Below are 13,907 nucleotides of genomic sequence, written 5' to 3'. Positions count from 1 at the left end.
CTGCTGTTTAAAAGTATAATTAAAAGATATACAATAACAGCCATCTATTTTTATAATCTTGGGGCTACAATCAATTTTTTTTATTTCATCAGCTGATATTTCCAGTTATATCACTGAAGAAAGATTTCTACACTTTCACAAAAATTGAGTTTTCTCTTGTTCAAATAAATGATATAATTAATTGCTTTTTTATCATAAAGGCCTTAGGATAATGAGACCCTCTAAACATATATTTTTTACATATCTTGGTGTTAGGCTTATGATCTAAATCTGTGTGTGTTCTTGTATGCATGTAGTTCAAGAATGGACTAGCTGGTAATATGCAGACTGTTAAACCTTTATATGTCGTTTTGTGTTTTTATAAACAGAATTGTATGTGAAGTTGGGCAAGGGTCAATGGAAAAAACAGGTGAAATTCAAGTTAATATAAATGGACAATATGGCACATCCACAAATGAAGTGCAATTTACATATCAGGTGAGTGTATATATGTATTCTTTGTGTCTATATTTGTGTACATTCATGTGTATGGAAAATCTTATTCATTTTTATTTACTGTATATTTGGTCATCTGTTACTGGGGAACATTAAAGATCATCTCAAAAGAAAATCAATAAGCCTAGTGATATCATACTGAGAAACCATATTGTATCAGGACTCAACGTATCAGGACTATTTTGCCATTGCCGACAATGGGGTGGGCGCGGCTTCTGTGTGACGCATCTGGCCCACAGGCCTGCAGTTTGACACTCTGTGCTAGAGCTACTAGAGCCAGTGGTAATGAAGAAAAAAAATACCGGTAGTTTCAGCCAATTTAGTAGTACTATCCTCCAACCCCTATATTCAATTGCAGACATCCCTGCTTGTCAGCTCTAGGTAGGCTAGATCATGAAATCAACTCTACAGTAAGCCAAAACTACTTTTCTTGAGATTGGCTATAATAACAGAATCTTTCAAGTCTGATTGTAGTGTACATCTTCTTTCTTCTTGTAGTTCAATGAATTAGAAAGATGTCTGAGATGCTTTTGAATGTTATTTGGCCATTTTGGACTTTAAATATGTTTTACCCTTATTCTCTTGGCAACAGAGCTTGCGTATCTCCATTAAGGACATCTTCCTTATTCTATGCTACTTCAAGCCTGAAAGCTGCATTTTGAAGCAGAGAGGGTGGACCTGAGAAATTTAGTTTGAAAGACCTTTAAGAGACTTTTGTTAAAGAACAGCACAACCTGCCCCCAAATAAAAATCTTGAATCAAGATTTGGGCCTCAAAAGATTTAAAATCCGAAGATACAAATTCCCTTCCCCTGGTTAAAAAAAGAGTCCTGGTTGCCATCAAAGATTTAGATGCTTCTCTGATATATTTTATGGTGACTTTCCTGTATCCTATAGAGTAGAATCTCCTTCCAGTGCAAAAAGAGTATAGGTTTTCTGCATCTAGCAGTGGTAGAAAATGGAGTTTTGAGTATTGTAATGTCCCTGACGTATCATTTTTTGTTTGCTTGTTTGTTTTTGACATGCATTTAAAAGAGGATGATATTACAAGATACCAAATATATCACAACAATATAACATTAAAAAATAAAATAAAACGGAAAGCACCAGATTATTTATGCAAGACATAGCAATTATTAAAAATTTAGCAACCTTATTGGAAATAGTTGATTGCCAGGGAGAAAAATGACAATCTCCTGCTCAGAGGAGCGATTAAAATTTGTTTATAATTGGTGTTACAATTCTGCCCTTCATTTATTGTATAGAGGTCATTCTACTAGTACTTGTAAAAGCAATTTGACTTCTAACATATACAGGTGGAATTTTCATAGGGGATACTGCTATAACTGCTCTGATTTGCCAGCTGGGGCCAAGATGAAGAGTCTCATATGTGAAATGTTAAAGTATTTGGGAATGGAGCAAGGAAAGCTGTAATGGATATGGGGAACTCTGAATCCAACTCTTTGCAGATCAGGGTTCCTGTAGAGAACCAGGAAGATGACTTTGAAGGAAATAGACAAGAAGCATTTATAAACAAAAAGGGTGGATTTAGACACATCTTTTCCAAGGCCTTCATGGTTGCTCTACTACGTGGTAATTTTATGGCATATTTCTTGACTTCCATTCCCTCTAATATTGATGGTTGTTCCTAAAATATACCACTTCCGCATTTTCCATTATCCATTCTAAGTTGCAGTACTTTTTATAATTAGTTACATTTAATCTTAATACTGTTTTTGTGCTGTGCTCTGACTTTCATTACTGGAGTTTGAAGATCATTTGCATTTTCAGCTATTATTAAATATTTATATGCAACTTTTGAATTAAAAATATCAGATGTATATCAGTATTAGTGTTTTGTAGTTTTATCCATAATAGAATTCAAAATGCATATTCCCCCCCACACACACCCTACACGGGATCTGTGTAGCTCCTCCTCTGATGGTTTTTCTGAAAGTCTTTAAAAACTTGGCTGCTCTTCCAATCCTTGGGTCAAGGTGTTAGTGGGGCCCCATTAATGATGTTTTTTTGTTAGATGGACTGTTTGTGCAGGCCCTTGGGATTTTGTTTTCTTTTTGTTCTTATTTTTAATGTAAGCCAGCCAGAATAATTGTTAGATCAGGTAGCTCATGAATAAACAAATGTTGGTCTAAGATCAAGGAAGCCCTATATAAAGGAGACTGAATTGTCTAAATGTACAGTATTTCACTGTCAGGTGGTACAACACAAAAATATTATCTAGCAGCAAGTTCCCCATTCGAAATCCTTCATGCAGCCATTTCTGCCATTTCTGGTTCAACTATCTAACATAAAACTTGCCTATTATACTCAAAAGGCTAATAGATTAGATCAGGGGTAGGCAACCTTGGCTCTTTTATGACTCATGGACTTCAACTCCCAGAATTCCTGAGCCAGCATGGCTCAGTTTGGAAACCTCTCTCTTTCCCCTCAGCATGGCTGGCTCAGGAATTCTGGGAGTTGAAGTCCACGAGTCATAAAAGAGCCAAGGTTGCCTACCCCTGGATTAGATGAATCCCCTTACTGTCTTGTGAATAAGCATAGCAATCACCTTCTTCTAGTCCTTGGGAATATTTTCTGTTTTGGAGGTAAATTAAGAAGAAAGAAGAGGTGGCCATGTGTCAAAAAGCTTATTAAGAAATTCTGGTGAAATACAGTTGTACCTGGGGCTTAGGAAATCTGAAAGGGAGACCAGCAGACAAGAATCTTAACATGGAACCATAGTGCCTTCATTTCAAAAGATAGTTTGAAATTGCTTTGAGATGAATAGGGTAGATTCCTATAATACAGGGATAAGTAATCTAGTGCCCACCCAGCATTTTAGGTTTCAGTTCCATTAGCTTCAGCTAATATAATCAGAAGTAATAAAAGGTGTAATTGAAAATATCTAGAAGGAACCAGTTGCTTGTAGATTCTTGCTGTCTGGCCCTCTGAAGTATGGATTCTCCTCCTCTTCCTCTTCCTCCTCCCCACCACCACTTCAAGAGTCAAGGGAGATCCAAAGTTCTGGTCTTGCTCTTCTAGCAGCCTCAACCATTGTTATTTGATGCCGTTGTGCGTCTTTGATGAAGTATACATTGACTCCTATTATTAACACATACAGAATTATCTTTTTAAAAAAGTTTAAAATAAAATTCAAGAAATATATACGGTATTGTTACAGAAAATCAAAGTTAGCTTATTCTGTGGAATGATTCTTTTTCTGCTTGTGCAAATTCAGCTTCTCTATTGGAAAACCACAGAGAGGAAATATTAGTCACAAGAAGAAGGAAGTCTAATAAAGTAAGGTTCTACATTTAGGCAGGAAAAATCAAATGCACAGGTATAGTATAGGTGGTACCTTGCTCAATAGTAGCAACTGTGAGAGGGATCTCAGAGTCCTAGTGGACAATCACTTAAATATGAGCCAGCAGTGTGCTGCAGCTGCCAAAAAAGCCAACACAGTGCTAGGCTGCATTAACAGAGGGATAGAATCAAGATCGCGTGAAGTACTAATACCACTTTACAATGCCTTGGTAAGGCCACACCTGGAATACTGCATCCAGTTTTGGTCACCACGATGTAAAAAAGATGTTGAGACTCTAGAAAGAGTACAGAGAAGAGCAGCAAAGATGATTGGGGGACTGGAGGCTAAAACATATAGGGAACGGTTGCTGGAATTGGGTATGTGCAGTTTAATGAAGAGAAGGGTGAGGGGTGACATGATAGCAGAGTTCCAATATCTCAGGGACTGCGACAAAGAAGAGAGAGTCAAGCTATTCTCCAAAGCACCTGAAGGCAGGACAAGCAACAAATGGAAACTAGTCAAGGAGAGAAGCAACCTAGAACTAAGGAGAAACTTCCTGACAGTTAGAACAATTAACCAGTGGAACAACCTGCCTCCAGAAGTGGTGAATGCTCCAACACTGGAAGATTTTAAGAAGAGACTGGCCAGCCATTTGCCTGAAATGGTATAGGGTTTCCTGCCTGAGCAGGGGGTTGGACTAGATGACCTCCAAGGTCCCTTCTAACTTTATTATTATTATTATTATTATTATTATTATTATTATTATTATTATTATTATTATTATTAAATATAGACTATTAAGCCAAAATTAGGAAAAAAAAGTGTAGTTGTTTTGCCATTCTCTATAGCAACAATAGGTTGCACTTGGATCCTTTATTGTAACATTTCAGTTCTCATGAGCATTTTTACGCTTTCATTTTAAAACTCATCATTACAGGGCTGTGTATAAAGCTACAGTAACAAAAATTCTAATATAGTTTATTTAACGGCATTAACACTTCGCGCTTTCTTCCAAGCACCTGTGATTGACATCAGTGGGTCTATTTTTGCTTTTGCTTTTCATTTTCATAAAATTTAGTTGAGGCAGATCAGAATGAAATATTCTGAGTCCAAGATCTGCTAATGTATTTTATATGGATTTAAAATCACATCTCTTTGATCAAAGCCAAGACTCTAAGCCAAGACCCTATAGCATTTTGGACAGCAGTGTAATAGGATATAGCCAATGAAGAATTCCATGATATCCCATTTTATTTTATTAGAAAAGGACTGAAATGATTGGCTTGGTAGGTTCCTTGTAGATTTACAATGAAGAGACATTTCCAGATCCATGGCATGAACTTTGACTTTTTTATATTGCATTTTATTTGTGAAATTTGTACACCACCTAAGTCTTGAATAGCAGTTGATGTTCAAATCAAGGAAGCTAGTCTGGTTGTATTGTTTTAATAGCTTTTGTCCCTGAAATAGCCTGTGGCTGCTGTTTGTGGGTAATTTATCCTCCAGAAGATTTATTCTTTTTTATTTAGATATCAGCTTTGATCCTAAATAGCGGTTTGTTTGTTTTTTGCTGCTGGAACAAAATTGTTCCCTGAAATACTATCTTTTTAAAGAAAATACAAAAAAGAACTCTAATTTAAAAACAATAGGTGGAGGACCCTATTTTTTTAATTTTGGAGGGAAAGCAATAAAACATTTTCCATTTTTGAAACAGCAGTTAATCATATTTAAAAATTTTATGACTTCATTATTTTAATAATTCTCAAATATGACCTTTAACAATCTCAGCAATTATGGTCACCAATCTTACTAATCTAGTTTGCTTCATTTCTCCAAATTATCAATGTTACCTATTTATTTTCCATTTTAATTCTGGTCTGAAGCATTTCAAAGTAAACCCTTATAGCCTCTTTGACCTCTGCTGTGCCATGTCAATATACTTCATATGGAAATTCAAGAGTAATCCATTTTTCTAGGTCAGGGGTGGGCAACTATGGCCCCTTTATGACTGTGGACTTCAGTATCCAAAATTCCAGCTCAGGAATTCTGAGAGTTGAAGTCCACAGGTCATAAAGGGGCCATAGTTGCCCAGTCCTGCTCTAGATTCCTTGATATTAGGAAATAAAGAGAAAAGGAGGAAGGGAGGGGGACAGTTGTTTTGGGGGACAATTGATTGCTAAATCAATTTGGGGACAATTGTTTGGGGGGACAATTTGTGATAAAAAAGAGGCTTGAGGGTAGGTAAAGGATGGGTGAAGGATGTGAGATAGATATATGAGAAAACTAGAAAAGAATCTTCTAGAAAAGGACTAGAAGAGAAAGCTAATGTTGAGATAGCAGCAACAGGGCAGGGTGAAAAAAGCATAGACACTAAGGGCAGGGTAAATTTGATAATTAAGAATAGTGACTTATTCTTGGGCAGCAATGGGGAATCTAAGAGAAATGGCATGAGGATTGTGACTTATCCCCCTGCCATTTAACGAGTCCCTTTATCCCAACCACCACCTTTTGCCTTTAGGTGGTGGCTTTAGGTTCTTATAACACAAGGACATACAAGGACAAAACATTTCCTCTATTTATTTTTCAACGCCATATTTGAAACTTTGATTTTCAACACTAGTCCTTCCAAATGGAGGACTGAGGCTTTAAGAAGCATTCTAATTGAGTCTCAGTCTGTTAAGTCTATTGAGTCTCTCCTATTAAGAGATGTGTATGTCTTGAGGTGTTCCTATACACTCTGCCTAAAGAAATTAATAGCATATATTCACCCACTAGCCTTTCAGCATGCAAGGAAATGAAACTTAATCTTACTTGGAATAAGGATATAAAGCTTCACCCACAAGTTCCTGAGGAACCAGTTCCTTTCTTGTTTCCTCTTGGTGATAGATGTTTAGCATGCATTGTAGATACATTTGACTTACTAGGAATATAGTTTTAGGACATTATGGTTTTGTCCTAGCATAAGACAAAACAACACAATTGTACATTTAAGTTATAGAATCTATAGCCTATAATATCAGTGTTGTGATAATGGGGTTGGTATAGGATCATATCTAATTCCTCACTAATTGTTCAGTATATGACTTGGAAGAGGTGGCAATGGAGGAGGATGAGTCAGTTCTCTTTATTTAACTGTGTAGAAAAACACATGGCTATTCGGTAATGCCACTACAAAATAACAGAATTACCAGATAGGTTTATGAACTTAAACTTGACTTTTCTTCATTTTTTCCATAAAAAAGAAACAGTTACTCACTTGGAATAACTCCAGATGAGCAGGATAGTACTTTTTCTCCCATGCTTCTATAAGGTGTAGATTAAGTTCATCTTAATTTCTTACTGGGGCCGATATATGGTAGAGAGGAGAACCTTGAATTTTATATTTGATCTCTACGTTTAATCTGTGATACAATGTGATAATGATGATGCCTTCATAGTCAATTAAAAAAAATTGCTTCATGTGTTCAGATTTTATATTTTATAACCTTTCATGGTGTGCATGTCTACAAATAAAAATCCAGTATTTGAGTAAGCTTTAAGACTTAAAATTATGAAGGGTTGTTTATAGAAAAATCTTTCTCAGTTATTATGTTTGAAAGAATGGAATAAATCCCAGTTTCCAGTCACAATAATTATTAATTTACTAGTTACTACATGCATTATTTATAGAGATTTCCTATCTCTCTCACTTTTCCCCCTCCCCACCACATCACAGAACTAGACTGCATTAGTGCAAAGTTACATCCTCTCCTAAATTAATCTGTTAAACCTCATTACAAGTATACTTACTGTTCTTCAGTAAGTAAACAAAAGAAAACAAAAAAGATTTCCTAAAGCAGCATTTCAAATGTGAATTACATTTCAAATGTTTTGGTGACTCTTAGAAAAAATTACAACTGCACCTGAAATAACATCATATTTCTACATGAATATTTGGGAAGAGAACAATCAAAGTTGTTTAACTGACTGCACCATATATTCTTTTATATTATAATTAAGAGAGAGATCAGTAACCTTCCTTGATTTTTAGCAGTAATCAGATTCCTAATAAGTTACAACCTAATCTATGGTTTCTGCCTGCTGAGTACATGCCAAGCAGAGTTGGAGTACTCTGAATTCCTTTAATTAAACAGTGCCATCTATTGGGACCCAGAAAATATCCCTTTTGTGTTGCAGAGCCTGCCCTCTGGAATATAATTATTTATTATTATTAATTTAACTTCTATACCGCCCTTCTCCTGAAGGACTCAGGGCGGTGTACAGGGCAATAAAAATACAATAAAAATACAATGTACAAAAGTTAAAAAATAAGATTAAATAGAACTAGCCCGTTACAATAAATAATTAAACATTTTATTTATTTATTTTATTTTATTTAATTTTTATACCGCCCTTCTCCCGAAGGACTCAGGGCGGTGTACAGGGCAATACAATAAAATACAATATATAAAAATTAAAAAATATTAAATATAATGGCCCAATTCAATAAATTAATACAAAACGTTAAAATACCCCTAAACCCATCAGACCAGGCCGGCTTGTTCAAATAAATATGTTTTTAGGACATGTCGGAAGGAGCGAAGGTCGGGAGCCGTCCGGAGCTCCACCGGTAAACGGTTCCAAAGGTCTGGTGCACCCACAGAGAATGCCCTCCCCCTGGGGGCCGCCAGTCAACACTCTTTGACCGATGGCACCCTGAGGAGGCCCTCTCTGTGGGAGCGCATTGGACGAAGGGAAGTTGACGCTGGCAGCAGGTGTTCCCATAAGTAACCCGGACCCAAGCCATTTAGGGCTTTATAGGTTGTAACCAGCACCTTGAATCTTACCCGGAGGGCAACTGGAAGCCAATGCAGCTCACAGAGTAGAGGTGTTACATGGGAGTATCGGGAAGCCCCCACCACCACTCGCGCGGCTGCATTCTGCACCAGCTGGAGCCTCCGAGTAGTCCTCAAGGGCAGCCCCATGTAAAGAGCATTGCAGTAGTCCAAATAGAATAGAATAGAATAGAATAGAATAGAATAGAATAGAATAGAATAGAATAGAATAGAATAGAATAGAATAGAATAGAATAGAATAGAATAGCAGAGTTGGAAAGGACCTTGTAGGTCATCTAATCCAACCCCTGGCCCAAGGAGGAGACCCTGAACCATTTCTGACAGATGTCAATCCAGTCTCTTCTTGAAAGCTTCCAGCGATGAAGCTCCCACAACTTCTGAAGGCAAGCTGTTCCATTGGTTGATTGTTCTCACAAGGGTTCCCCCTTGGTAGCATTTCATAACACCTTGAACACCTGGTTGGGCATGTGGATTCTATACAGCCACCAAATCCTATCTTGTATTGTGTTTTATAGTTTTTATTGGTTTGTGAGCTGCCCAGAGTTGGTTGGAATCAGGCAATCCTTAAACTGGATTAAATAAAATAATTTGTACATGATGCAACTTATAAAGACATGCTTACAATCATACCAAGGAAGTAATCTTTATTTAAACCTTAATTTAAATAAAGCCAGGTCCTATTGTGCTAAAAGCATATGCCATAATGCAGGGGTGTCAAACTCAATTTCATTGAGGGCCGCATCAGCATTGCAGTTGCCCTCAGGGGGCCGGGTGGATATGGCCAGGGTGGGCGTGGCCTACTGGGTGGGCGTGGCTAGAGTGCATATGGCCTACTGGGTGGGCATGGCCAGCTCTACATTGTTCGCATCAAGGGTGCCTATGGGGGCCTGGGCAGGAGTGGGACAGATCTGAGGGTCTCTGGAAGAAGGAGGGTCTCTGGGCCAGGGCCAAGGCAGAGGGAGCTGTTCCCTCACTGTTTCCAGGATGGCTTCGCGGGCCACATGAAACCACTTTGCGGGCCGGATCCGGCCCCCGGGCCTTGTGTTTGACATGTCTGCCATAATGTATATGTTCAGCAATATTGCTCAGTGAAGACAGCTGTAGCAGAATTTCTTGAAGTACATGAATTTAAGGGAAGTATTCTCTCTACATGTGTTTTGGTTGCATGAGAACATGGGAATGGGGAAAAGGAATGAAAGGGATTGGGTGAATATTTAGTTATCATTTACCGTATATACTTGAGTATAAGCCGACTCGATTATAAGCCGAGACCCCTAATTTTACCCCCAAAAATTGGAAAAAGTTGGTGACTCGAGTATAAGCCGAGGCTGGGAAATGCAGCAGCTCACGGTAAATTTCAAAAATAAAAATACAGGTAGATAACAATAAAATTGCTTTAATTGAGGCATGTGGAAAAGAGGGTCAACAAAAACAATATATTATCAGTATATTCAACAAAAACAATATATTATCAGTATATTAAACAAAAACAATATATTATCAGTATATTCAACAAAAACAATATATAATATTAAAGTATTAACAATAACTTTAAATGTACAAAAACCTTAACTCAATAAGCAACCAAGCTAAAACACAAGCATCAAAATCCTTCAAAACTGGATTCCTCCTCCTCATCTGTATCTGCAAACAGAGCTGCAGCTGTAGCTGGTGTGAGGTTATCATCATATACATTGTCACAGAGTTCGCTGTCATCACTATCACAGTTGTCCTCCTCATGCAAAGCAGTGTCTTCACTGCCATCCATAGCATTACTTATGCCACATTTCCTGAAGGCGTGCTTCACCATGTCCTCTGGAATCTCTTCCCATGCATCACGAACCCACTTTGCTATCAGTTCTATGTCAGGCTTCATCATATTTCCACCTTTTGTTAGTCGGGCTTGACCAGATGACATCCATTCGCACCACATCTTTCGCACACGGTCTTTGAAAGGTTTATTTAAACACACATCTAAGGGCTGTAATACAGATGTAAGCCCACCTGGAATAACGGCTAAAGTAACTTGAGAAGACTTTGCCAATGTTTTTATGTCATCAGATGTGTGGGCTCTGAACATATCCCAAACTAGCAATGATGGTTTTTTCTTTAAGGCTGCTCCTGGTCGTCCATTCCAAACTTCTTCCAGCCACTTTTTTGTTCCATCTTCATCCATCCAGCCTTTAACATGTGGGCGCACTGTAATTCGTGGTGGGAATTTGACCTTTTTAGGCAAGGTCTTTCTTTTAAAAATAATGACAGGCCGCAGCTTAGTTCCATTAGCCAAACATGACAGAACAACTGTAAAATGGTTTTTCTCATTACCTGTGGTTCTGAGTAAAACAGTTTTGTCTCCCAAACTTGCCACGGTTCTGTTGCTTGGAAGATCAAAGGTCATAGGTGTTTCATCCATATTCCCAATATCTCCCAGGTCATAGTTATGGATCTTTCTTTGTTTTATGTTGAATGAATGGAATGACATCACTTTTTCATCAAGGTCTTTTGGCAACTTCTGTGAAATCTTTGTTCTTTGCCGCAAACATAGGCCATACCTATTCATGAAGCCAGTACACCATCCTGCTGACGCAACAAAATTTTCAATGCCTGGTACTTTTAATTTGTCATCTTTAGCCATTTGAAGGGCACGTAAGCGAATTCCCATGCGTGTTACGCAGTAACCATTTTGACGACACTCCATAACCCATTCATGCAATTCAGTCTCTAGAGCCACATATGGAGTTGTTAAACCACGTCGAGCTTTTTTTGCCTTTGGAATCTTTTCCAACTCAGCTTTCATTTTCCGCCACTCCCTCACTTGTTTTTCATCAACACCAAATTCCCTACTTGCAATACTGTTATTGCTTTTTTCTGCTCTTGACACAACCTTTAGTTTGAAAGCAGCTTCGTATGACCTGCGTCTTTGTTTTGGTGCAGGAGTACTAGAAGTACTGGGCTCCATTGGTGCAGGAGTACTAGAAGTACTGGGCTCCATTGGTGCAGGAGTACTAGAAGTACTGGGTTCCATTTCTAACAGGAATGGGGAGGTCTGCTAGGAAGGCGGCAGTCAAGCGTTGTTTCCCTCCTCGTGGGTGTGTGTGTGTGGGGGGGTGGCAGTCAAGCGTTGTTTCCCTCCTCAGTCAAGCTTGTTTCCCTCCTCGTGCGTGTGTGTATGTGGGGGGAGGGGCTTGTTTCCCTCCTCAGTCAAGCTTGTTTCCCTCCTCCTGCGTGTGTGTGTGTGTGGGGGGGAGGGGCTTGTTTCCCTCCTCAGTCAAGCTTGTTTCCCTCCTCGTGCGTGTGTGTGTGTAGGGGGGGAGGGGCTTGTTTCCCTCCTCAGTCAAGCTTGTTTCCCTCCGTCTCTGTGTGTGTGTGTGTGTGTGTGTGTGTGTGGCAGTAAAGCCTTGTTTCCACGTGGGCCCCGGCGACTCCGCTCCCTCCCCTCCCCTCCGGGCCGGGCTTCTCTCCGCCCGTCCGCCCGCTGGCTGGCTGGGCTGCTGCGCCACCGCTGGTCCCGGGCGAGGCAGCGGGCAAGCGAGAGATGGGGGAGAAGTGCCGGCCGGTGAGTTGGGGGCGGAACGGGCGAGGCAGCGGGCAAGCGAGAGATGGGGGGAGAAGCGCCGGCCGGTGAGTTGGGGGCGGAACGGGCGAGGCAGCGGGCAAGCGAGAGATGGGGGGGGAAGCGCCGGCCGGTGAGTTGGGGGCGGAACGGGCGAGGCAGCGGGCAAGCGAGAGATGGGGGGAGAAGCGCCGGCCGGTGAGTTGGGGGCGGAACGGGCGAGGCAGCGGGCAAGCGAGAGATGGGGGGGAAGCGCCGGCCGGTGAGTTGGGGGCGGAACGGGCGAGGCAGCGGGCAAGCGAGAGATGGGGGGAGAAGCGCCGGCGGGTGAGTTGGGGGCGGAACGGGCGAGGCAGCGGGCAAGCGAGAGATGGGGGGAAGCGCCGGCCGGTGAGTTGGGGGCGGAACGGGCGAGGCAGCGGGCAAGCGAGAGATGGGGGGAGAAGCGCCGGCCGGTGAGTTGGGGGCGGAACGGGCGAGGCAGCGGGCAAGCGAGAGATGGGGGGAAGCGCCGGCTGGTGAGTTGGGGGCGGAACGGGCGAGGCAGCGGGCAAGCGAGAGATGGGGGGGGAAGCGCCGGCCGGTGAGTTGGGGGCGGAACGGGCGAGGCAGCGGGCAAGCGAGAGATGGGGGAGAAGCGCCGGCCGGTGAGTTGGGGGCGGAACGGGCGAGGCAGCGGGCAAGCGAGAGATGGGGGGAAGCGCCGGCTGGTGAGTTGGGGGCGGAACGGGCGAGGCAGCGGGCAAGCGAGAGATGGGGGGGAAGCGCCGGCCGGTGAGTTGGGGGCGGAACGGGCGAGGCAGCGGGCAAGCAAGAGATGGGGGGAGAAGCGCCGGCGGGTGAGTTGGGGGCGGAACGGGCGAGGCAGCGGGCAAGCGAGAGATGGGGGGGAAGCGCCGGCCGGTGAGTTGGGGGCGGAACGGGCGAGGCAGCGGGCAAGCGAGAGATGGGGGGGAAGCGCCGGCCGGTGAGTTGGGGGCGGAACGGGCGAGGCAGCGGGCAAGCGAGAGATGGGGGGAGAAGCGCCGGCGGGTGAGTTGGGGGCGGAACGGGCGAGGCAGCGGGCAAGCGAGAGATGGGGGGGAAGCGCCGGCCGGTGAGTTGGGGGCGGAACGGGCGAGGCAGCGGGCAAGCGAGAGATGGGGGGAGAAGCGCCGGTGGGTGAGTTGGGGGCGGAACGGGCGAGGCAGCGGGCAAGCGAGAGATGGGGGGAAGCGCCGGCCGGTGAGTTGGGGGCGGAACGGGCGAGGCAGCGGGCAAGCGAGAGATGGGGGGAAGCGCCGGCGGCGGTGAGTTGGGGGCGCAACGGGCGAGGCAGCGGGCGAGCGAGAGATGGGGAAAGCGGCGGCGGCGGTGAGTTCGCGCCCTCCCGCCCTGCCTGCCCCCTGGCCGGTGCCTTCGCCCCGCAAGCCCCCCCGACTTGCCCGGAGGAAGCGGCGGCGGCGTGGCGCTGCGGGCCAGGAGGGGGGCGCGGCGGGGGCTGCCCCTCCTGCCGAGGAGCCGAGCCCGGCGGCGTGTGTGTGTGTGTGTGAGACCCGCAGGAATGGCTAGTTGCGTTTCTCTGTGTGTCAAGCCCCGTGGGCTCGACACACAGGAAGGGGGGGAATGTCGGAATGCCGCTTCCCTACCAGCCATTCCCGTGGGTCTGACACACACACGCACGCACGAGGGGGAGAAACAACGCTGGACTGCCGCCAGCTCTGCAAGGCTCTGCCGCTCCC

At 43.2% G+C, this 13,907-nt stretch overlaps 1 protein-coding gene across 4 annotated transcripts in view; it reads left to right on the top strand.

Moving 5' to 3' along the window:
- The window catches only part of PLXNB2 (plexin B2), a 376,688-nt gene that overhangs the window by 294,128 nt on the left and 68,653 nt on the right, over positions 1 to 13,907 (top strand). For all 4 annotated transcript variants that reach the window (XM_083365660.1, XM_083365663.1, XM_083365662.1 and 1 more), the window contains one exon: positions 369 to 477. In XM_083365660.1, coding sequence (XP_083221786.1) covers positions 369 to 477 — 109 coding nt within the window. The remainder of the gene's footprint in view (positions 1 to 368; positions 478 to 13,907) is intronic.

This window comes from Vipera ursinii (assembly GCF_947247035.1).
Source record: "Vipera ursinii genome assembly, chromosome: 6".
NCBI classification, from domain to species: Eukaryota; Metazoa; Chordata; class Lepidosauria; order Squamata; family Viperidae; genus Vipera; species Vipera ursinii.
The sequence above is the reverse complement of the archived record's forward strand: the minus strand, read 5'-3'. Positions and strand labels throughout refer to the sequence as shown.